The following is a 26,680-nucleotide window of genomic DNA, read 5'->3' as shown; positions in this document are numbered from 1 at the left end:
GAATCAGAACCACACCTGCGATTCCAATCAGGGCTAACAGTGCTCACAGACAGAGGAGAGGCCAGGTGCAATAATCAGAGCAAATCCTCCAGGCAAATTACACACACAGATCCATGGGGCAGCTGATCAAGGCAAAAAAGGTGACAACTAGACAGGGTCGTGACAATATCTTCACACACAATATGAACACAGAGGCAAAAGAAATATGATACCTGGTGACGTGCATAAAGCCACTCAGTTAATTAGTGAGACAACTGGCTTTCAAGTTTTAGTCGCACTGGATTACAACAGGATTGCTCGGGGTACATTAAATTTTAGGTATATTCAGGAACTTGCTAAATTGATAGATAATATCACCGAGATGTACGATGACACATTCAGGTATACAGGGAGAGAGTTGCAAGTGTACAAGAAAGAACTGGTGCAACAGAGGCTAGTGTTAAATTATTTAACTGCTGTTACTGGAGGGTACTGCGTAACGTTGGCCACCCCAAGGAGGTGATAGACCGAAAGATGGATGAAATTCTGCAGCTAAAATGGGAGTTTCGTAAGAACCATAACGCTTCAGTGGCTGAAGTAGGAGAGAAGATAGAAGGATGGGTTTCATGGCTGAACCCAGTGAAATGGTTCTCAGGTCTAGGGAAATGGGTTCAGGAAGTGATCACCAGCATAGGCAAATTCTTGATCCTTATACCGATTGTCATCATAACAATTGGCATATGCGTCTGGCGTGTTCCTATTGTGTTGAAGTGTGGAAAATTTAAAAATAGAGTAAAATGCAAGAACAAAACTATGATGGTGGTCAGTAATGATAATACGAATACCGAGGTAAATATAGAACTGCATTACAACCCTGATCTAGGAAATACCATCAATTAATGTATTATATTAGACGTGCATAGAATGTATTATTGAAATGTTATTTTTAAAACACCTCAGATAATGTAAAGTCTCAATTCCCCTTCAAGACTGCCTTTATAAGACTGGTGCATCCCCACACCTTTCACATGATCTTCCAAGATCCGCGGTGTGCGTATAATAGTAGTTTTATGTCCCCACTCAGAGACACATTATTGATGGATTAAGAACCACCTTGTGCCATCCCATAATAACACTAAATAGTATATAAATGTAAGCCTAAATTATATTTTAAAATCAGATTCTGATAGCATGTTGTTCGCTATCAAAGGGTGGACTGTCGAAGCTGGATTATTGGCTGAGACCAGATCAGTTTAAAATTGAATCGCAGCGACGCCATCTTGCGACTGGCCGCAAGACGCCATCTTGGAAATGAGATCGCAAGGTGCCATTTTGCAAATGGCCGCCCAAGCGCCATTTTAGATAAGCTCACAATTAAGTACATATGGCGATATTACTATTAGCATCATACAATTGCATCTTTCACCATTTCTCATATACACATTAATACGCACAATTGCGCTTTTAACTAGTCGCATATTAGCGAATGCATGAGATCCTATATGAAAACGCTGCTTATTAGCTAAATGCACTTGCATCTGTCCCAAGTTAACCAGCGTTCTTATATCAAACCCCACATACTCACACATTACATATTCACATACAAGGTTCCATAAGCTTTAAGGTATAAGATTTAAATTAGTTCATTTAGTATAAAAGCTGTGAAATAAAGATTATTTGGTAACTAAGGTTTTATACATGATAAGTAAGCAGTGTTTGGTTTTGTACTGATGCGTACTCTTTCCACAGTATTCCGGTATCGTCGGTGTGGAGATCGCATCATGCATTCTCGACTTATGGACCGCAGAGACTTCAAGCAACAAAATGTATATGATATGAATAACTGTTAGGATGTTGCATGAGGCGGGAATCCAGAGACCCCCAGTTGTTGGAGGATGGGTTGGGTCTATTTGAAACAGCCTGTTAAACGCTCTGTAACAGATGCATCCCCCTTGGGAACCAATGGCATCAGCAACAAACTTCTCTATTGTTTTGTCTGTTCCTGGGGGGTATAAATATGTGTGCTCCAACACTGAGTCTTTAGTCTTCGTGCTGAATGCTGATTGACGAGGGGTTTCTTGCTGATGCCTAACATCTGGTACGGAAGCGCTGCGTATGTATACTGTACTTGGGTCTGTATAATTCCTTTGCACCTAATTGTGTATGGATCAATAGCATGTAACTGACTGTACTTTTACTTGAATAATACTTGTGCTTTGGAACCACAGATTCCAGGTCTAAAGTCTTTATTTACTGTATGACTGCGTACGCAAATTAGCATCATCCTTAGAAGGTATAGGCAGGATATTAGAAGGTATAAGAAGGAGTGTATAGAGGTTCTTAGGCAGTATCGTTACCCCAGTCACCAGTGTGTACGTCTTCATGTCCCCCTCCCCCCCAGTCACTAGTGTGTACGTCTCTGTCCCCCTTCCCTTACCCCAGTCACCAGTGTGTACGTCTCCATGTTCCCCTCCCCCCAGTCACCAGTGTGCATGTCTCTGTCCCCCTTCCCTTACCCCAGTCACCAGTGTGTATGTCTCTATGTCCCCCCCCAGTCACTAGTGTGTACGTCTCTGTCCCCCTTCCCTTACCCCAGTCACCAGTGTGTACGTCTTCATGTCCCCCTCCCCCCCAGTCACTAGTGTGTACGTCTCTGTCCCCCTTCCCTTACCCCAGTCACCAGTGTGTATGTCTCCATGTCCCCCCCCAGTCACCAGTGTGTATATTTTTTGTGCCCCCCGTCACAGGTGTGTATGTCTCCCCATGCCCCAATGTGTCTCTGTATCATCTTTGTGTGTTTGGCCTTTGTGCTTTCTTCTTTCTTTACTGGTGTCTTCCATGACTCCTTTTATATCTGTCCCCCATCTAATTCTGTCTTTTATTCCCCACCACCCATCTTTTTTCTGCTCCCCCACCACCGACCTTTCTTTTGGGTCCTTCTTACTGTTCCTCTCACCCCACTCCTCCTTCCGCCACCCCCTTTCCTCTTTTACTTGTCCCTCCTTCTCCCCTTACCTTCCGCCTCATTTTCTACTGAAAGCGATGGAGTCCTGCTGGTCGACGATCAGAAGTGGAAAGGAGAAACCGTAGGATGGCAGGTAAGCACAATCTTCTATTTAAATGATTATTTTTCTCTATAATGCTGCTGTCGCCGGTGAAAACCCTGAATAGCACAGGTAATATGTCAGTACTTGTATCGCCACAATACCTGTTCTTTCAGCAGTTTAAAATAATAAAAAAATGCTTTATTCCTTACAGAATGTCTTCAATTTTTATTTCTTGTAGTGGTGGGTGGGAGCCCCCAGACCAGTAACTTGCCTAGGGCCCCATGAAGCTTAAATCCGGCTCTGCTAGGAACGAAAGATTGGTCTCTCTCTGCCAGTGATTTACCAGCCTCCTGTGCGAAAGAGATTGAAGAAGCACCAATGGGAAATTCAATGAAATGCATATATAAACTGGACAATAGCATTGTGAATAAGTTGCTTTCGTAGACAGTAAAACGGCCTTGTTAGCCCTGGTTTTCAGGGCAAGATACAGTATACTGAAATCACTTTGTATGGTGCTATTTTCCGAAAAGGTAATAGAGAAAGTCCATTTTAATTATATAAATTCTTAAACTATGCCAGGTCAATGGGCCTCGAGGGTTGAGATTGACAAGCATGAACTACACAAATGGCTTCCCAAGAAGTCTTGTTATAGCTTGATGTCTACTCTAGTGCTTGCTGCTCCTTACATTCCTCATAAAACACACTCGGTTAAGTTTGATCATTGTCCTGGGCTCATATTTAGGAAAAGGTCGTAATAGAGTGTAAGGATTGGGGTTGTCTAGCATTTTCAGACGGTTTCTGGTCACCTGTAAAAAGGTCAACACATTCTGAATGTCAACAGACAAAAGGTCATTAGGTCGACCACCAATATGTAGACATGTATTTAGGTTGACACTGATAAAATGGTCCACAAATTCAAAAAGGTCGACATTTCACATGTCAACACTGATATGTCAACATATTTTTTTTATGATTACTAGGGTTAGGTTTAGGCTAATATAACAAAAAAAAAAAAAGAATGTTGACATTTGTGTGTCGACGTAGTATATAATGACATTTTCAACGTGTCGATCATTTAACCATGTCGACCTAAATACAAGTCTACATATTAGTGGTCACCATAATGACCATGGCGACCTTTTGACATTCAGAATGTGTCAACTTCTGAATGTCGAACTTTTAACTGTCGACAGTCATACCATTTTCAGACTACAGGTGCCAATGGATTATGGGCCTAATTCAGAGATGTACGGAAACCGATGGATTTTTTTACTTTTTTCATTCACTAATCTTACAGGTAGCAAAACGTAGGTAACCACGTAGGATTCTAAATTGCAATAAAATATTGTTACCATTTTTTTGCAGCGCTGTACAGAGAATTTTTGTCATTCAGATCAGTCGCTGTATCATTGGAGCGCAGTCTAAATTCCCTAACATACAAGCACACAAAAACTAGCGCTTTCATTTTGTTAGAATACAAATAAACAACTAGTCTGATGAGAACATACAAACTCCACACAAATTGGGCCCTGTTCAGGAACTTAACTCATAATCCAAGTGCTAGTGCTAGATTGTAAGCTCCTAGGAGCAGGGTCCTCTTCCCTTCTGTCTCACAGCCCTTTTCTCAAGCACTTCATTGACAGCCTTCACCTTCCCAGCTGTATTGTGTATGGAGTATTGTGTTGCTATTTGTTACTTGTGCTGTGTTTATAAATTGGTTACTGTATTGTAATGTAATGTTCTGTGTACCCTGTACTGTATGTACGGCGCTGCGGACCACTTGTGGTGCCCTATAAATAACACATCCCAATATGTGTAGTAAAATTCCTACCTTCATCTTTAATTGTTGAATTTTGCCTGAAACGCAAGAGAGACTAGTCTGTGGTAACAAGAACCCAATACTGGGATTCACACTGGGACCTTCAGCAAGTCCTTTTTAGTATCATGAGCTGAGCCAGCCTTCTTCAAGGCATTTTTCACTTTTCACCCCTTTCTTTCATATAATAGTAGTTTGCTGGACACAGCCAATTTAGGCCATAATACACCTCTTTATGTTACGAAATGCTTTCACGAAGTTTGCAAATCCTACTTTAGCACCCTTTGTATAGTACAGAAATGAACGATCACTTGCCACACAGCAGTAGTTTAGATTTTAAAATGTATTTAATTTCATATTTAAAATAACAAAAGTCTGGTCTGCAACAGCAGAGCCAGATGGCATCCAGGCAGCATATAATAAGCTAAATAATATTAAGAAACAACAGCCACGCTTACCTCTTTAAATACTTTCGATAACTTAAGTAAACTCACAAAAAAATATATATCAGATTCATACATCTTTGGAATAAAACAGACTTTCACAGCGCAGATAGGCAAAAATATCAAATTAACAAATACCAAATTATTTATATATATATATATATATATATATATATATAAATGTATTAAACATTTCTAACCCATTTTGTTGTCAGAAAGAAAGCATTTAATCTTCTCTGGTGACCTAAGGGTTAGCGATAGGGGCGATAATTTCTAAAAAAAAGAAACATCTTTAGTAAATTGCTTGATGCAACTGTCTGCTGATCTAATTCTGTAAACAATGCACAGGAATTGAGCGGAACAGTAGCTACTGTTGACCAGCAACAGCAGCTTAAAAAGAGAGAGGAGAAGGACGGAGGGGGATAATAATTTTCATAATATAAAATAAATACATTATAGGGTTCTTTTTGGAGATGTACATAGTAATATTAGAGCTTGCCCTTGTATTGGCAGGCCTCTGTAAGCTAAATGCTTTTTGCGTGCATCAACCTATGAGCCTCCATTTATGTATAAATCCTTATTATCTTGCTAGAACTTCAAAGTAGATCTCAGACTGTCATGAATACAGAGAAAAAAACATAGCTGTATAAATAGTGACAATGGGGGACTTATAAAAATAAACACGTAAGTATTTACATGAAAAATGTTTAGGACAAGAGTCCAGTAACTTTAAACCACTTCAAACCCCTGCAGTTTTCTGTAGGTATTTCTAGCAGCAAAAGGGATTGGCCCTCGGCTCTCCAAAGCCAAAACGACTTTATTCTTCTTCCTCCAGAGTATGTGTCCATGTGAATTAAAGTCTTGAGGTTGAGATGGAGTTAAGAAACCACAACTACTTTATCACATTAACTGAAGTCAGCGGGTGTTATCGACCTCAGATAAGTTAAAATAACAAGTATCTTCTAGTCTTCCCAACCATAGCTCGGATTGGTGTGCCGGACGACTGTTAAAGTCCATTGGCATTATAGGTTGGAGTTTCTGAGCTGTAACATTCCATGTCCCAACTCCAAGAGCACCTCATTATTACAGACTGAATACAGTATTCTTTGCCTGTGAACTACAGCTGATCAACCAGCTACGATTCTGGACCAGGTAAGACTTTTCTCAACGCTGAGGCGTGAGCCCCAAGAGGTCGGTGACTTAGATGAGAATCTCTATCATGTCGGAAATGTTGGAGCTTTTAGAAGTAGATACAGATTCTGTAAGAAAGGAACAGGTAATTAATGAAACAGCCAAGTCAGCAGCAATAAATACAAATTAAACTGCGATGTGTGTTCTATTTTTTTTTTTTTTTGTAAGTCGGTCAAATGAAAACTCATTTCATTGAATATTCAACATTCATCTACTGTAAACATTTGCATAACATGTTTTGTGATTGGAGCTGCCCCCAGACTCTGGGACCACCACAATTCTACCAATTTATACTTCCTTATTCATAAACTCTAAGTCACAAAGCTAAAACTGCTGCAATACCTAAAGCACAAAAACAAACTGGTCATAATAAAACAATTAACGTAATCCCAACTATGAAATGAACACGATAATTACACGCGGAATTGACATTTCAAATGTATTTGACACGCTGTATAGTAATATTTGAAATGCCAGCACATGAAAAGCAGCAGACTGACAGACATTAATATACATTCACTGACTGTCCGGTCATGCTCCTAACAAATTGTCTATGCATGAGTGGATTATCCATCCACAGTAACTCTAGCTATGTTACTCCAGTGATTCCATCTTCTGATTCACCCTTCACATAGGCCATTGAACAGATAAATGGAGAGACAGGCATGTGATCAGTCATGTCAGTATGTGGACACGTAAAAGATGACTGAACTCTATACAATGAACTGTAACACAGAGTGAAGCATGGGCAGCAGGCCTTACTCGCACTGTGAAAGGCTGTAGGATTGTCTGGAGCAGACAGCGTGATGCATTCAGTGCTCATGGGCGTTACGCTAGAGTGCTAGGTCTCAGAATCTAGCCTGCCGGATCACAATGTCCCATTTTCAATGGCTGCGTTGTGATGTGAGGGGGAGGACATACCAGACATGCCTGCAGCTTTGGATCTTCTGCAGACAGATTGTATCTACACAATAAAATATTATGGTGAGAGTACTGGCTCCAGAAACATGTCGATTTTGTAATATAGAAGATCTCCTCTATTGTCAATCAAACTGTGCAAGGGTAAATAAAGGCCTTGCAGGACAACCCTTGGCAGTGGTAACTGTAGCATTTAGGTTTTGCCCTCCTAATATATATATATATCTCCCTGTGTTTAACTCTGTGACCATTTGTTGACTGTGTACTGGAGTCTCTAGGCACTAAATTAATAATGTGATCTTTCATACATTAGAGATGCTCCCTTCCCCCATGCTCTCCGTTCTCTTGGCCTCGCACCTGCATTCTCTTCCCAGCTGCATAGCTGAGATTCATTGGCATTAGTCATCACCAAGGGAGGCCAAGCCTTGGCAGCAATTGTGAGAGGAGAAAGCTCTTAGCTATGCAGGGCTCGGCACGGGCTCAGATTGGGGGAGGGGAGCGAGTGCAGCTTCTGCCATTGCAAAAAAGTCTTACGAGCCTTTGCAAAAGGAATATATGGAGACATTTCCAAATACACAGTCAGGCTTGTTCTATTCACGATTAAGTGAAGTAATGACAATCGAGGGCTGCGTATGAATGCCTTATTTAAAGGGAAAATATATCATGTTTATTGGAGTAATTATCTATCTTTACATTAGTGAGCAGCACACACCCTCTCTGTATATCCATACACTGTTTCGTGGGAACTGACATGTCTGACATGAATCTTAAAGAGCCCCCAGGTATAAGTGTTAAAGAAAACCAATAAGCTCAGTTTGGTTACAGAAATGTAGTCTTGAAATTCTTGCACTAAGAAAGAGCCATTAAAGCCACCTTCTTCTAAACCATAGACACATAGAATTTGAAGGCAGTTAAGGACCACTTGGTCCATCTAATCTGCCCTTTAAACTGCCTTTTGAATGTTGTGTCCAATAGCATGACTGCTTACAATGAGTACTACTAGGAAAAAACACCTACCTAGTGTAGAGGTGTTTCTGTCCAAAGGAGAATCTGCCACAGTTGTTATCTCCGTAGAACACTCTGTCTGGGTGCTGCCATCTTTGCTGCCATGCTTGGAGTGAACCGGTAAAATGCCAATGTTGGCAGATGCCAGACAGTTTGATTTGATTACTGAGAAGAGAGAAATAAGGTTGGCATAAGCAGACAGTTCTTCTTAGAATAAGGTTAGGTTGTCCAACGAATTTAAACACCAGAAACAACTAGATTAAATGTCAAGTCTAGCAAACGTTAGTTATCGAAAATAATCACCTGATGCTCCTGGTGACGTGTTCACTTGTCGTTCAACAGCCGCAGTGTTTGGGGTTGTCACAGATGGAGTGAAAATGGAGGGCACGGATTTAGCGGGTCGTAATGGGCTCTGGTGGGGCTTGCGTTGCTGCAAGACTTTAATTACGGCGTCTTTCTCCAGAATCTGAGCGTGAAGAGCCTTGATTCTACGGAAGAAAAGAATTGTGGGAATGGATGTTAGCAAGGACGGAAAGAAGAGTTTAGGGAAGCAAACCTAAGACCTCGAACATTATCAACTATTCCAGTAAGCTGGACGCACCTGTTTTCCATCTCTTGGTGCCTGTGGTTGACCATCAGAAGGTCCTCGTTGAAGCTATTGTTTGGCGAGTGGCGTGGCGAGTGGTTGATGATGGTTGTGTCCCGCTGTGCTGCGGCAGTGGCTGCGGCATCCATTGCAAACTGGCGCATGGTGCGTTCCTCCAAATACTTCTGCTCCCACTTGGTCATGTCCGCCTCCAGAGCAAGTATCCGTTCTTCTTTTTCCCTCAGTTGCTCAGAGAGTACTTGGGCAGACAGTTCGGGGGAAAGGCCTCCGCTCTGAGAAAATGGTTGCCTCTGTCAGAAGACACATTTCAGTGAGTTTTTCCTCTTCAATTTATACAATAGCTTAAAAAAAACAATTCTAAATGCTTATAAATGCATAATAAATGCAATATAATGCTCAACGCCAGTCACCTACTCACCTGCTGAGATCTTAAATTCTTTAACTCCTGCTCCAGCCTTGTCCGCAAGCGCAGTTCCAGCTGTTCTCTCTTTTCGCAGGCGGCTTGGAGTTGGCTCAATGCCTGCTGCAGCCTCTCCACCTTTTCCACGTACGCTCGCTTCTTGCGCAGCTCGTCTTCAGTGCGAGCGGCGGTGGACTGAGCATTACTCAGAGCTTTTTCCAACAACTCTGCTCTGCGACGCTGGTCCTCATTAGCGCTGCGCAGGAGGCTGATCTCTCGCTCTAGTTTCTCTTTATCTTGCTGCTGTTCACGGCCTGGTAAGGAGAAAACAAAATCTAATTAATAACCTCATACGTTGAGTTTAAATGTTCTTTGTAATAAGAGTATTTTTGGGCTCTCGGCTCAAAGTCACTGGCTGAGGCTGGTATCAAAATCTGAAGAATGTGAATGGAGAATCAGAGTATCAATTACAGACATATATTCTCCTTACACATGTTCTATATTTGATTTCAGCATAAAATCCATGTATTACAAAGCACCTGTCGCCTGCAAACCCACTAGTGGCAGCCACTTTGTGGGATGTGTGCGTGAGCTTGCAACCTATTCATTCACTACACACCAATAACATCCCAGCTTATTAGCAAGCTCACACTTACATTTCCTGCAATTGGTTATAATGAAAATATTCAAAAATATCCAAAAATTCCCCTTGCTGGAAAGTCCAGTACAGAAACAAAAACATTCAGGGGCTGCAGCCGCAGGCAGCGGCGGGAGCCTAATTAATGACCTTATGCTAGCGTGTTATTCCATTCAACTAATTTGGGTGTCGTGTGCGTGGGCCGGCCGCCGCAACCGTCATCATTAGCATCTGCAATTGCAGCAGCCTCATGCTACGTGCAAGAGATCTTTCCCCGTTCGCCCACAACAATACCATTAAAGTCAGGGTGGTTGTGTGCGATCGCATTGTCACCGGGAATACATATCTGGCCAAGTTTCGGCCAACTCAGAATAGGACTGAGATACACATAAATTCAGTTCTGCGCATTGTGAAAAAACTCACAGTTTGCGCCTATCCTAAGAGATCAGGAAAACGACAATTACAGATGCAGGTAAAATAAAAGTTTGCAGTGAGCACTCATGTTTTGGAAAGGTCTGGGAGGGTTAGAAAGATTAGCAAACACAAAAAACCGAAGAGACCTGTGCGTTATGATAAGCTCTGCAAACAGCCACTATGCCTGAGAGATCCTGGACATGTTTACAAGAATTTTGCCTGTGTGTGTAGAATGACCTGACAAGAATATTCCTAAGTATACGTTAAACTTGACTGCGGCTGCTGCACTGTTCCATGAAAGGTTAAGCAAATATGCAGGTTCCCAGGCTTGGAGCAGCCAGTTAGCTTAAGGATGTATATCCTTGTAAGACCAGTTCTATCTTGTGACATTTCCAACTTACCCAACCTGGGAAAAAGCTACCAGATCAGTTTAGTGTGGATGGATGCACAAAAGAGGGGGTATCTAACCTTAATTGTAGCATGTGGGTTTACATTTATTGGTAACGGAATGCTAGAACAGTAAGGGCGTGTTTGCATAATTGCCAACAGATGCAGGCGGGCACAGAGATGAGTATGCACCTATAAAAGCCGTATCACAGTGGGCGAATGAGGGTTGGCGCAAATACATGATGATAATGATGGTCTATTGCATAACTGCTTCTGATCGGCTGACTGTGAATACTCTAAAACTTAATTCCTTGCCATGCTCACACTCAGCATAAATCTGCCATTGTGCCACGCGGCTTATGCATGGAAATGGCATCAATATGCGTGGGACTCAGTATCAGATGCTAAGTGTATAAATGCCTCAGTAAGATGCCTAATCCCTGAGAATGGGGTTAGCTGCATCCTCATATATATTGCTGGTCTTCCATCTAAGTTGTGTAAACACACATACACAAAGAAGAATTATTATTCGTCATATGAAGAGGTAATATGTACTCAGATAAATCGGCTGATCTTCCATTAATGCTCATATGGGCTTTCGCTAAGTAAGCTACAAATCTCATTGTGATAACTCACGCAGTGCCCCCACTCCCCTCTCCTCGGGAGACATAAAGGGGGCTGAGCAGACCAGCTACTGGAATGCAAGGAATTCAGATCCCATTGAAGAATGTTTGTTTGCTAAAGCAACACAGTCGTTTCTTCAGGAAACAGAGACCGGACACACCTCCCTGTATACTTAAAGGTGCATCAGGCTATATCCCACGTACACAGCTGAGACTAAGAGTCATTTGTTTATGAACTCAGATAAATCTAGGTGCACTGTTTGCAGAATGTGTAATGATCTTGTACATTGAATTTTGGACTGAGTGAGAACATGTTTATGACTTATTTTCAATTCACACTGTTCCTATCAGGGATATCTGGTTTGCATTTTCTAAAGTACAAATGAAGACCTTGGGGTTAGGAAGTTGTATGGTTCGGATTTCCAGTATTATAACTTACACTGAGCAAGCAGCTTGGATACTGTTCCCTGGTTGTCTTCTCTCTGTTCTAAGCTCCTGGCTGACAGCTGTTTGTGTGCAGATTCCAGACGTTCTAAACAATAAGAGAGGAGAAAATGAGTTTCAGATCACAGGCATAAAAAGAAGGCTTCCGCACGGATACCAATAATCTAACATTTCACTGCTCTGCAGAATCTCAGAACCTACTGCTCTCAACAGAGATTGCGATGTCCCTTAACCGATTTTTGTGGCTACCTCCCTAGAGAGGTGGTTTCTTTCCCAAAATAGCTGTTAAATCTGTGGGTTTCCGGAATGTCTTCTGTTCAAATGTGTATTTTAAGTAACTCCAATTAATATAGTTTTATGTGATATGTAGGTTAATGAGCATGGATGGTGCACTGATGTGTCTATGCCCCTATAGTCCTGTTTCTACATGGCTTTTAAAGGCGTTCATGCTCATAAGATTGTGTCCACTCAGTTAAGCCGAATATCCATTGTAAACAGGTGACAATAGTTGATCGCTCACACACAGGTTCTCACCTCTCAGGTCACGGTTGAAGTCCTGCATGCGTCTCATCTCTCCTTCCATCTTGGTCCTCATGGCACTCTCAAGTGTCTCCCGCTTAGAGGACGCTTTCATGAGGCTGTCATAAGCTTCCGAGATCCGCTGAATTTCTGTCTCCAGCTGCGGAAGAATCAAAGGCATCAGATTGCTGCCATGTTTATCAGATTTCCCAGAGAAGTCAGCAAATTGCAAAGGAACGCATAACTTAATCCACTGCCCTAACGCTACACATGTGCCAAAAAGCTAAACATGTTTTCATCAATTCAGCGCAAGGCAGGGAAAGTCGCCGATAGATTGCTTTCCACGGATTACAACAGACTACGTAACTCTTTTCTATGAGGATCCAAATGTTCTACAAGCTTTGATAGTTTTAGTGCATGCTGGGTAATTACTAGCAAATATTATTTACAGTATAGTATTTAGTTTTATTCAATTTTTCACACTATGTTCTCGGCGCAACCTAAATTTTTTATATTTTCCATAGATCGCATTTAAACTGGATTGAATACAATTTGTGTTTCATACTTTGTATGATATTATAGAGCTGGGCAAGACCACAGCGATTCTTGTACTAAACCCTGATTATGTCTGTAGACTTTGTGCCACCTGCCTGTCTGGATTGCACATTTGCTGCCCCCCCCCCCCTATTCCTTACAGCTGAGGCCTTCCTAACACAGGCACCTTTTCATTCCCACACAATGGCTCATTTGTGCCACATCAGGTCAACTCAAGCAGAACACAAAACTCAAGCAACTGTCAGCAGCTCTCGGCTCTACGTGTGCCTCTAACAAATGGCTTATAGCTGCCCCATTGTGCAAAATCCCTCGCAGCTGTTACAGGGGAGTCTATGATGGGGGCGAGGGGGGGGCACTGAAAGTGAAAGAGATGACAAAACGAAACTGAGAGTCACAGACACCCCACCCTCTGTGACCAGCTGGGGAACCTAATACAATAACCTGTTTGGTGATGGAAATTATGTTTGGACACTAATGGGTTTTCCAAAACAGAGTGACTGGCACAGCTGCAGCCTGCACTCCCAGTATGTGCGCCTCAGACTATTACAGTCCACACTATGTCTTCTTTGTACGTCTATGTTGATAAAGCTATATAAATTGCATAGATGCTATACTATAAGGCTGCCTAAGAGCTTACATTTACCTTTTGGATCCTGATCGCTTTTTCACTGTAACTCTCAAGTTCCCTGCGCAATGTTTCATTCTCTCGCAGAAGAGCGTCCATTCGAGCCATGTGAGTGCCCGTAACGCTAAAAGGCGCCATCTGGCCATAGTGCATATTTTGCTCTGGCATCACCCTGCAACAGACAAAAAAAAAAAATTAGATCTACTGTTATATATCAGACACACACACACACATATCAGCTTGATGATCATTATACTCTTGTTTCAAGGTTTAATGTCAAAATAACAAAAGTATTTCCAAACGCAGATGACGACAAAGCGCTCACTGCCCCAAAATAGCCAACTTAATTGTACTATGGAAACATTTTCATAACACTATTGAGAGATTAACGTTAAAGCTGATCATGGGACCTGTACGTTCTTGTGCTAGCAAAACTAAAAAACATCTATCACTAGTGAAAAATGTCAGGCACACGTCCAAAAATAATATACTGACTTCTAAAAATAACCGAGTATTAGATCATACTGTGATTTTAAGATAAAAAAAAAAAAAAAACTAGTCTACCAACTTTATACTGCACTTTTCTATCTTAGATTTTGAATGGCGGAACTGGAATAAGCTTATAATGTCCGGTAGCACAAGATGTTAATATAATGGTCTCAGGTAAGCAATATTGATCTTTCTAATCCTGTACCTGCACACCACTACTGGTAGGAAAGCCAATAGTTCTATGCGAACGTCCCAAAGCCCAAATAAAAGATTTTCTTTTTAGGCTCAACTGCCTGGAATTCAGGAATTCAAAAAGCCTATCACAATGGCGATGGTATTTCCGGCAACGACCCTAATAGCTGAAGCTGCCAAAGGGGATACAAGAACTAACAAGGGACAACATTCTTTCATTGTGAGACTGAAAATATTGCCCAACCATTATCTGACTCTCTACATGCAGAGCTACTTCCTGCATCTGTTTATCTCTTCCTGTGTGAACAATACAGAATTGTCGCAGCTCCTGGAGCTCAGGGAAATCTTAAATGCCAAAGACACCAGAGTTAAAAGGGATTTTCTTTAAATTCTCATTTGAAACTACTATTAATAAAATTCATGAACACATCTATATATGCCTGCAGGTCAGTATTCGGTGTGTGGACTGGTCAAAGACCACATTAAAAGTGGTTATCCAGAAATCACACACTGTAATTGTATCTTGGAAGAAGACAGAATGAAAAGTAATGTATTTTAAAGATAATAGGAAATTCAGTCAGGATTCACAGATGTTGCATTTATTTAAATTAAACCACGCGAATAGGGTTTTAGAATTGAGGGAACAAGTAGATATTTCAGGTTAAAAAAAATGAATTTGGGGAGGCCTCATCTTTTTCTACTGCAGACTGTGCCAACCTGTAGATGCATTAAGACATTGGTGTATGTTTATATGCTTACCTGACTTCAGGTTGAGGATATAACGGGAGATCTCCAGAATAGCGCCTCTGTTCTGCTGCATACCCACTGATGGTAGGGTCAGGTTGGCCATAATTTGGATACTCAGGTGGAGCATTCCTGTACTGTACTCCCTCTTGTTGTCCACGAGCTACTGACAGCTGGTACTGCCTAGAGAGCTGAGGATAGCTCAGCGAGGAGCTCATGAGGTTTTGTGACTTGGCACCATTACGTTCTAGAGACATCTGAAGCAACCTTTCGCTCAGAGACCTGACATGACCATGCTTCAGCTCCATAAGGGACTGATCTTGTCGTTGAGAAGGGTGTTCTACCTTCTGGACATTCTGAGCTGTGTAATATTGAGATAGGGCAGCTTTGGCTTCTTCATAGGTTGGAAGCTCCTCACCCTTGTGTTGAAACTCATGAGCTTTATACATAGGGTTCTCCAAGTAGAAATGGTCACAATGGTGCTCTTGTCCTTGAGGTTCCTGCCTTGTGGAAGGGCTACCCTGCATCTCCTCTTGTTCAAGGCTTTCCAGGGATGACCTGGGGCTTCCAGTACCCCCTCCTCCCCGTAAAGCCTGCTGCTGGATGGCCAACAATGTGCGATTCTCACTCAGGTTGCCATATCTCAGTTGCTCCTGAATAAGGCGGTGCAGAACCGTTCCAGACGAATCCTCCGCTGTTCTCATCCTCGCACAATGGACAAATATAATAAATCCCACCAGAGAGAATGATAATACTGGATAATCCTTTCCCCAAACGCTGGTTTATGAAACTGTAGTAGAGACCCTGTAGTTGAATGAAAAAAATATTTAAGTGTCATAAAAAATATTGTGTTGTGGTCATTACAGGTAGCAAAGATAAGATGTACCCATCTCCTATGGGTTTTTTCCTATATATTATCACATTTTAGAGAATATTCAACATTCTCTGAGAATTTTCAAAAAAAACAAAGAAAAAAAAAACAATTTACATCAACAGAAATAGGTTTGTGCCAATAGATAGCACCAGAGACTTCCTAGGACATCAGTGGAGGCTTAGGAATCTCAATCATTACTGAGCATTTACCTGAAAACAAAATGAAAGGATTGACCTTGATGCTACCTGTCCTGGTGAATTGCAAATACCTTTCTAATGGACTTGTTCCTAACTCCTGCTGTTTCACAGTAACCTGGAGAGGTAAGACTTTTGACCTGGTTTTGTCTTTCATGTGGGAGAGATCTATGAATGATTGGAATTCCTCCCTCCCCTTTTCTAAAGAGATAAAGTCCAGTACTATTTATTTGGTATGCCCCCCTGCTGCTTGTTTTTTAACCTTCCTTTTGAATGCCACATTCTCCTAGTTGAAGTTGAACAGCCAACCGACATTTCATGTGCTGGTACAATCCTTTAAGATAGGGCCAGGTTAAAGATAATGAGAAACAAATCTACCATCCTTGAAGACCTATTATTTTGGTCATCTTCAAGGTAACGCCGTAGCTGGTACAACTTAGAAACAAAAACGGCTTCCAACCAGCTATGATCTTTGTCTCCAATACGTCGACGTGCCATTTGGCACCAATGAGTTAAATAGATAAACTGATGATGTTCAACATTCTACAAACAGATGTCTATTACATGTTTAAAGCATGAGTTTTAATGGCCACAAACCTGTGGCTTTTCTGTTCTCTCAGGGCACAAAACATTTTTTCCACAGCAGAGGAGATAGTACCATCTCACACATATCTAAGACGTGACATCACCAGGGCCTTTGTGTTGCAACTGACATTCTTTGTGGATTGCAGCTTGGCCACAACCGTACAAAGGCTCGTACTCAAAACAAGAACAATAACAAAAAATGCCCCATGGATTCCTCAGCCATTGCTAGGGGTGACCAGACACCTGCATTTCGTCTCTTGCGGTCCCCAATAAAGAATGCACCAGTGTTAACCCTTCACTGACACATTATAAACAAAGCACACCAGGGAACTTAGACTGTATCATAGGATGCCACATATAGTCTACATTCTACAAGCACAATAAGCATGTATTTTTAGGGTCCATTTGAAAAACACACTTCAACAAGAAACCAGTAATAGAAAAACCATTGGGTAACACACTCAACAATATAGAGACAAATCCATATGGCTTGGAGATTAAATATATATATTATATATATATATATATATATATATATATATATATAGATAGATAGATAGATAGATAGTTTAGTGCTGCTGATTGCAGTTTATATATACAGAATTGTACATGAACATGTTGAAACACATATGTTCAATTCAGCTGTTTCCATTGTGAAATTCAATTTAACTTCTTCTATGCCAAAACCCACATACTCACACAGAAGACATACAAAGCTACACACTTAAAACATTTCAGTTTTCATGAAAATTGCAATACACATTTCTTAGGGTACTGATATACTATAGAGAGACACGTGCAGTGTGGATGCAGCAGTTTGGTGACTGTCTGTACAGCTGTAATAAGTGTTGATTTGGGGATAATAGTCCCCAGTAGCGCTGCATGAAGTGACAATGAATGGACACTCACCAGATCATAGCAGATGCGTGCAGCAGCAGATGAGTGCCAGCCTGGGACAGGTCCTCTGTGCAGTGTTTGTCCCTCAGTGTCGGGACTGTAGAGAATACTGTGTACAGGCTGAGAGCTCTGATCAAACTGACTCTCTAGCGCTCACACTTCTGCCTCAATAGCTGCTGCTGCTATGCCAGGAATGTGAGAGTTTCAGGCTCCCCCTGGGATAAAAGCTATAACCACACATAACCTTTCTCCTGCCCCTCCTGCTCTCCGCCTCCCTCACTGGCTGCCTGCACACACCCTCTTCTACCGCTAGGGGCAGGTGCGCTCACTGCTGGTGTGCACAACACTAGTGGGAACAAAGACATGATTTATAATAATAATATTAATATAATAAAACATAATAATAATAATTTAATAAGTTGCAGCTACAATATGATCTGAGGGGGAATAAAACAATAAATTGTGACCTTATCTATTTATCCATATAAAAAAAATCTAGGTAAATTTAATCACTACTGTTGAAACTGTATGTGATGAATGTACAGTACATATTGAAATATAAGTATAGGTTGACTATATTTTATTATTGCTGGACACGAGGGAGCATCAACTTGCATTTGTGGATTATTCCCATTATATGGGAGAACAAATACAATCTTTACAAGCTTGCAGTCATCGAGTGGATACTTATAGGAATGTATCTCTCTTAAAGTGACCTTGTTTCTATTTTTTAGTAATTGTTGATTTTATTATGCAATTGTGTATACTAATATGAGAGATATTTATCTGTTCCTGATGTGATGATACCTTTTGAATATATTATGCTGTTCGTATGTTGAACTTTAATATTATTTTATTTAAATAAATAAGTGATACTGAGGAAGCATTTTGTAGCCTATTGCTAATTCTATCAATCAAACATAAATATACATTTATTATTGGTTGTCGATCCTCAGTGTAGTCCATTTGTGGGTTTCGTGGTATAGATATTTTTAGACCAGATGAGCTGCTGGTCAATGGACTAGCAGCATTGGATAAGATATTTTATTTATATTTACTTAGAGCGCCAGGACTTTTGGACTCACAGCCTTTCTGACTGATTGAGCCCGAGCCTCTCATTTTTCCTAGTTATTGTCTGTAGGACTACTGCTCCCAGCACAATCCATTTGCGCATTATAGTGACAGTCTACTATGCTATCTGGTCATACCCAGCCTACTCTCATACTCATGCTAATAGGGAGAACATACATACAAAAGTGAGGAGCATACGGTCATTATTAAGTATGATGTCATCAGTAAGGAAGTGGTCGTAGGTGTTAAAGCAGATGTAAGAGTTGTCCTCAGACACTTTATAATGATGTCACTTTCTTAAAAGAAAAAACAAGACTAAAGTAGGGTGTTAGGTATATACACAATTAACCCTACCGTTAGGACCACAGGCTGATTGCATATATCCTTAGTTCTGATCATTTGCATTTTAGCTTTACTAGTATTGCAACAAATATTGGAGTAGGTTCAGTTTTTGTTTATTCATTGTATCTATATATAAGTGTGTTTTTAAACACTGACTGTGGACTGAATAAAGGTGTTTGCACCAAAGGAAACAGGCATCCTGTAACTTAGTATTGCTACATCCAAACAAAAGGCATGCACACTCCTGAATAAAGGTGTCAAGCAAACCTTCATATGTTTATTGGAGAAAAAGCACCGTTTTTACAAGGAGACCTTCCGGAGGGAAACCTTGCTTTTACCACCCACAACAACAGAGAGCAGAGAAAGCAGAACAAAGGCTCAGGATTGATCAGATGTTAATCAGAACTTGTGGAAGTGCCAGACAGATAATAATGACTCTATATCATCACTTATTTGCCATCGCCACCAAAATAAAATATCACAGAGGCACCGAGTGATACTCAGCTGCCTCAGCAATACTAGCAGGGAGCAGTAATGCTTAAGTTACAGGTCCGCGCCATCCATGCTCAGACATACTTCAGGATTTCGGAGATTTCCCCTGCACCCCCTTTAGAGTAGACCAACCTCTTGGCCCCACCCACTTATCCAGTGAAGCGAGCAGCCTGGGGCTTACGCTGGGTACATACTATATGATGTAACAAACAATGCAATGGTCGTCCCAATTTCTCACTAATTCCCAGAACACACGATATAGAGCATACACACTATGCAATCTTCCAAACAGCACAATATACTGTGTCGGGAGATTGCATCAGAATAATTGATTCTCCCATACACTATGGGCCTAAATCAGCTTTGGGAATAGAGGGCCTGATTCAGAGCCGCTCGCTAGATGCGATTGCACACACAATGTTTATGCAAATTGCGTAGGCAGTGCTATCGCACACCAATGCATTAGCACACCCAGTATTTCTTAGAGAGCGATCACATAGTTTATGCAGACACCCACCAGTCTGTTTTAAGACGCCCACTTGTGCACGTCATGTCCAGGAAGTGTATGCAACCATCGGTACATCGGATGCTATCGCAGCGCTTCAGGTTAACCATACCCTGCCGCAAGCTCTGCGAGCACTTCAGTGTAAAAACAAGGCAGGTGACGTGTACTATGATGCTGTCTTATAATTATGCACACCTCTAAAACGCCGTTGAGACGCTCAGGCATGCCTGCGTTTGCACCTCCACTCCCCCGTTTTTTAATGGCCAGCCCCTGTTACCACCTACAAACGGCTTCCCCTATCACTCACTCTGCTGGGCTGTCAATGCACAACGAGCTAATGCATTGTGAACTTTCACTAAGGTATGCACATGCGCCCAATGCATACACACTGCATACCATCGGCAGCAGCAAAAGTATGCATCTTAGCGAGCAGGTCTGAATCAGGCCCTTAGTAACATATAGCAAGTATCTGTGCACCTTGGTAAAACCAAGCTGTACTGCAGGTGGGGCAGATGTAAAATGTTCAGTTAGATTTGGGAGGGGTGTATCCAGTCTGCTACCTAAATTGCTGTGTAATAATAATGCTGCCCAGCATTTGTGGGCTACATGCAAAAGCAGCCAGTATTTACCACACATACAAAAATAATGTATGTATTTGCGCCCCTGTCATTGCAACTTTGTTTGTCCAGGTTCACAGTTACTTGCTATATCTTACTCCAATCAATGAATCAGACCCAATGTGTGGTAGTGCATACACACTACATGATGTACATCATATCTATCTATCTGACGTGCAGCACATCATACATCGTATCTGTCTATCTGACGTGCAGCACATCATACATCGTATCTATCTATCTGACGTGCAGCACATCATACATCGTATCTATCTGACGTGCCCCACATCACACATCGTATCTATCTTTCTGACGTGCAGCACATCATACATCGTATCTATCTATCTGACGTGCAGCACATCATACATCGTATCTATCTGATGTGCACCACATCATACATCGTATCTATCTATCTGACATGCAGCACATCATACATCGTATCTATCTATCTGACGTGCAGCACATCATACATCGTATCTATCTATCTGACGTGCAGCACATCATACATCGTATCTATCTATCTGACGTGCAGCACATCATACATCGTATCTATCTATCTGACGTGCAGCACATCATACATCGTATCTATCTGACGTGCAGCACATCATACATCGTATCTATGTATCTGACGTGCAGCACATCATACAAGGTATCTATCTATCTGACGTGCAGCACATCATACATCGTATCTATCTATCTGACGTGCAGCACATCATACATCGTATCTATCTGACGTGCACCACATCATACATCGTATCTATCTATCTGACGTGCAGCACATCATACATGGTATCTATCTATCTGACGTGCAGCACATCATACATCGTATCTATCTATCTGACGTGCAGCACATCATACATCGTATCTATCTATCTGATGTGCAGCACATCATACATCGTATCTGTCTATCTGACGTGCAGCACATCATACATCGTATCTATCTGACGTGCAGCACATCATACATCGTATCTATCTGACGTACACCACATCATACATCGTATCTATCTGACGTGCAGCACATCATACATCGTATCTATCTATCTGACGTGCAGCACATCATACATCGTATCTATCTATCTGACATGCAGCACATCATACATCGTATCTATCTATCTGATGTGCAGCACATCATACATCGTATCTATCTATCAGACGTGCAGCACATCATACATCGTATCTATCTATCTGACGTGCAGCACATCATACATCGTATCTATCTATCTGACGTGCAGCACATCATACATCGTATCTATCTATCTGACGTGCAGCACATCATACATCGTATCTATCTATCTGACGTGCAACACATCATACATCGTATCTATCTATCTGACGTGCAGAACATCATACATCGTATCTATCTATCTGACGTGCAGCACATCATACATCGTATCTATCTATCTGATGTGCAGCACATCATACATCGTATCTATCTATCTGACGTGCAGCACATCATACATCGTATCTATCTATCTGACGTGCAGCACATCATATATCGTATCTATCTATCTGACGTGCAGAACATCATACATCGTATCTATCTATCTGACGTGCACCACATCATACATCGTATCTATCTGACGTGCACCACATCATACATCGTATCTATCTATCTGACGTGCAGCACATCATACATCGTATCTATCTATCTGACGTGCACCACATCATACATGGTATCTATCTATCTGACGTGCAGCACATCATACATCGTATCTATCTATCTGACGTGCAGCACATCATACATCATATCTATCTGACGTGCACCACATCATACATGGTATCTATCTATCTGACGTGCAGCACATCATACATGGTATCTATCTATCTGACGTGCAGCACATCATACATCGTATCTATCTATCTGACGTGCAGCACATCATACATCATATCTATCTATCTGATGTGCAGCACATCATACATCGTATCTGTCTATCTGACGTGCAGCACATCATACATCATATCTATCTGACGTGCAGCACATCATACATCGTATCTATCTGACGTGCACCACATCATACATCGTATCTATCTATCTGACGTGCAGCACATCATACATCATATTTATCTATCTGACGTGCAGCACATCATACATCGTATCTATCTATCTGACGTGCAGCACATCATACATCGTATCTATCTATCTGACATGCAGCACATCATACATCGTATCTATCTATCTGACGTGCAGCACATCATACATCGTATCTATCTATCTGACGTGCAACACATCATACATCGTATCTATCTATCTGACGTGCAGAACATCATACATCGTATCTATCTATCTGACGTGCAGCACATCATACATCGTATCTATCTATCTGACGTGCAGCACATCATACATCGTATCTATCTATCTGACGTGCAGCAATCATACATCGTATCTATCTATCTGACGTGCAGCACATCATACATCGTATCTATCTATCTGACGTGCAGCACATCATACATCGTAACTATCTATCTGACGTGCAGAACATCATACATCGTATCTATCTATCTGACGTGGAGCACATCATACATCGTATCTATCTATCTGACGTGCAGCACATCATACATCGTATCTATCTGACGTGCACCACATCATACATCGTATCTATCTGACGTGCACCACATCATACATGGTATCTATCTATCTGACGTGCACCACATCATACATCGTATCTATCTGACGTGCACCACATCATACATGGTATCTATCTATCTGACGTGCAGCACATCATACATCGTATCTATCTATCTGACGTTCAGCACATCATACATCGTATCTATCTATCTGACGTGCAGCACATCATACATCGTATCTGTCTATCTGACGTTCAGCACATCATACATCGTATCTATCTGACGTGCAGCACATCATACATCGTATCTATCTGACGTGCACCACATCATACATCGCATCTATCTATCTGACGTGCAGCACATCATACATCGTATCTATCTATCTGACGTGCAGCACATCATACATCGTATCTATCTATCTGACGTGCAGCACATCATACATCGTATCTATCTATCTGACGTGCAGCACATCATACATCGTATCTATCTATCTGACGTGCAGCACATCATACATCGTATCTATCTATCTGACGTGCAGCACATCATACATCGTATCTATCTATCTGACGTGCAGGACATCATACATCGTATCTATCTATCTGACGTGCAGCACATCATACATCGTATCTATCTATCTGACGTGCAGCACATCATACATCGTATCTATCTATCTGACGTGCAGCACATCATACATCGTATCTATCTATCTGACGTGCAGCAATCATACATCGTATCTATCTATCTGACGTGCAGCACATCATACATCGTATCTATCTATCTGACGTGCAGAACATCATACATCGTATCTATCTATCTGACGTGCAGCACATCATACATCGTATCTATCTATCTGACGTGCAGCACATCATACATCGTATATCTATCTGACGTGCAACACATCATACATCGTATCTATCTATCTGACGTGCAGCACATCATACATCGTATCTATCTATCTGACGTGCAGAACATCATACATCGTATCTATCTATCTGACGTGCAGCACATCATACATCGTATCTATCTATCTGACGTGCACCACATCATACATCGTATCTATCTATCTGACGTGCACCACATCATACATCGTATCTATCTATCTGACGTGCACCACATCATACATCGTATCTATCTATCTGACGTGCAGCACATCATACATAGTATCTATCTATCTGACGTGCAGCACATCATACATCGTATCTATCTATCTGACGTGCAGGACATCATACATCGTATCTATCTATCTGACGTGCAGCACATCATACATCGTATCTGTCTATCTGACGTGCAGCACATCATACATCGTAACTATCTATCTGACGTGCAGCACATCACACATCGTATCTATCTATCTGACGTGCAGCACATCACACATCGTATCTATCTGACGTGCAGCACATCACACATCGTATCTATCTTTCTGACGTGCAGCACATCATACATCATATCTATCTGACGTGCAGCACATCATACATCGTATCTATCTATCTGACGTGCAGCACATCATACATCGTATCTATCTATCTGACGTGCAGCACATCATACATTGTATCTATCTATCTGACATGCAGCACATCATACATCGTATCTATCTATCTGACATGCAGCACATCACACATCGTATCTATCTTTCTGACGTGCAGCACATCATACATCGTATCTATCTATCTGACGTGCAGAACATCATACATCGTATCTATCTATCTGACGTGCAGCACATCATACATCGTATCTATCTATCTGACGTGCACCACATCATACATCGTATCTATCTATCTGACGTGCACCACATCATACATCGTATCTATCTATCTGACGTGCACCACATCATACATCGTATCTATCTATCTGACGTGCAGCACATCATACATAGTATCTATCTATCTGACGTGCAGCACATCATACATCGTATCTATCTATCTGACGTGCAGGACATCATACATCGTATCTATCTATCTGACGTGCAGCACATCATACATCGTATCTGTCTATCTGACGTGCAGCACATCATACATCGTAACTATCTATCTGACGTGCAGCACATCACACATCGTATCTATCTATCTGACGTGCAGCACATCACACATCGTATCTATCTGACGTGCAGCACATCACACATCGTATCTATCTTTCTGACGTGCAGCACATCATACATCATATCTATCTGACGTGCAGCACATCATACATCGTATCTATCTATCTGACGTGCAGCACATCATACATCGTATCTATCTATCTGACGTGCAGCACATCATACATCGTATCTATCTATCTGACATGCAGCACATCATACATCGTATCTATCTATCTGACATGCAGCACATCACACATCGTATCTATCTTTCTGACGTGCAGCACATCATACATCGTATCTATCTATCTGACGTGCAGCACATCATTCATCGTATCTATCTATCTGACGTGCAGCACATCATACATCGTATCTATCTATCTGACATGCAGCACATCATACATCGTATCTATCTATCTGACGTGCAGCACATCATACATCGTATCTATCTATCTGACGTGCAGCACATTATACATCGTATCTGTCTATCTGACGTGCAGCACATCACACATCGTATCTATCTGACGTGCAGCACATCACACATCGTATCTATCTTTCTGACGTGCAGCACATCATACATCGTATCTATCTTTCTGACGTGCAGCACATCATACATCATATCAATCTGACGTGCAGCACATCATACATCGTATCTATCTATCTGACGTGCAGCACATCATACATCGTATCTATCTGACGTGCACCACATCATACATCGTATCTATCTGACGTGCACCACATCATACATGGTATCTATCTATCTGACGTGCACCACATCATACATCGTATCTATCTGACGTGCACCACATCATACATGGTATCTATCTATCTGACGTGCAGCACATCATACATCGTATCTATCTATCTGACGTTCAGCACATCATACATCGTATCTATCTATCTGACGTGCAGCACATCATACATCGTATCTGTCTATCTGACGTTCAGCACATCATACATCGTATCTATCTGACGTGCAGCACATCATACATCGTATCTATCTGACGTGCACCACATCATACATCGCATCTATCTATCTGACGTGCAGCACATCATACATCGTATCTATCTATCTGACGTGCAGCACATCATACATCGTATCTATCTATCTGACGTGCAGCACATCATACATCGTATCTATCTATCTGACGTGCAGCACATCATACATCGTATCTATCTATCTGACGTGCAGCACATCATACATCGTATCTATCTATCTGACGTGCAGCACATCATACATCGTATCTATCTATCTATCTGACGTGCAGCACATCATACATCGTATCTATCTATCTGACGTGCAGGACATCATACATCGTATCTATCTATCTGACGTGCAGCACATCATACATCGTATCTATCTATCTGACGTGCAGCACATCATACATCGTATCTATCTATCTGACGTGCAACACATCATACATCGTATCTA

General features: G+C 41.4%; 1 protein-coding gene across 1 annotated transcript; it reads right to left on the bottom strand.

Annotated features, from left to right (window-relative positions):
• Positions 1-5,170: 5,170 nt before the first annotated feature.
• AMOTL2 (angiomotin like 2) lies at positions 5,171-17,762 on the bottom strand. The gene is made up of 10 exons (XM_088466652.1): positions 17,598-17,762; positions 15,051-15,839; positions 13,629-13,782; positions 12,446-12,590; positions 11,907-11,999; positions 9,425-9,720; positions 9,001-9,296; positions 8,703-8,887; positions 8,412-8,564; positions 5,171-6,544 (listed from the first exon to the last, which is right to left on the bottom strand). Exons 2-10 carry the CDS (start codon positions 15,737-15,739, stop codon positions 6,486-6,488), a joined length of 2,070 nt encoding a protein of 689 aa, XP_088322778.1. The 5' UTR covers positions 15,740-15,839; positions 17,598-17,762; the 3' UTR covers positions 5,171-6,485.
• Positions 17,763-26,680: the final 8,918 nt, after the last annotated feature.

Source organism: Taudactylus pleione, unplaced genomic scaffold (assembly GCF_031769625.1).
Source record: "Taudactylus pleione unplaced genomic scaffold, aTauple2 ptg000066l, whole genome shotgun sequence".
Lineage (NCBI taxonomy): Eukaryota > Metazoa > Chordata > Amphibia > Anura > Myobatrachidae > Taudactylus > Taudactylus pleione.
The sequence above is the reverse complement of the archived record's forward strand: the minus strand, read 5'-3'. Positions and strand labels throughout refer to the sequence as shown.

Bases quoted from the DNA above. Each gene is read 5' to 3' on its own strand.
- AMOTL2 (XM_088466652.1), bottom strand. From the start codon at position 15,739: ATGAGAACAGCGGAGGATTCGTCTGGAACGGTTCTGCACCGCCTTATT. The intron at 9,297-9,424 runs GTGAGTAGGTGA...GTCTTCTGACAG, and splicing joins AGAATTTAAGATCTCAGCAG to AGGCAACCATTTTCTCAGAG. The intron at 6,545-8,411 runs GTAGGTGTTTTT...CCTTTCTTACAG, and splicing joins CAGAAACACCTCTACACTAG to AATCTGTATCTACTTCTAAA.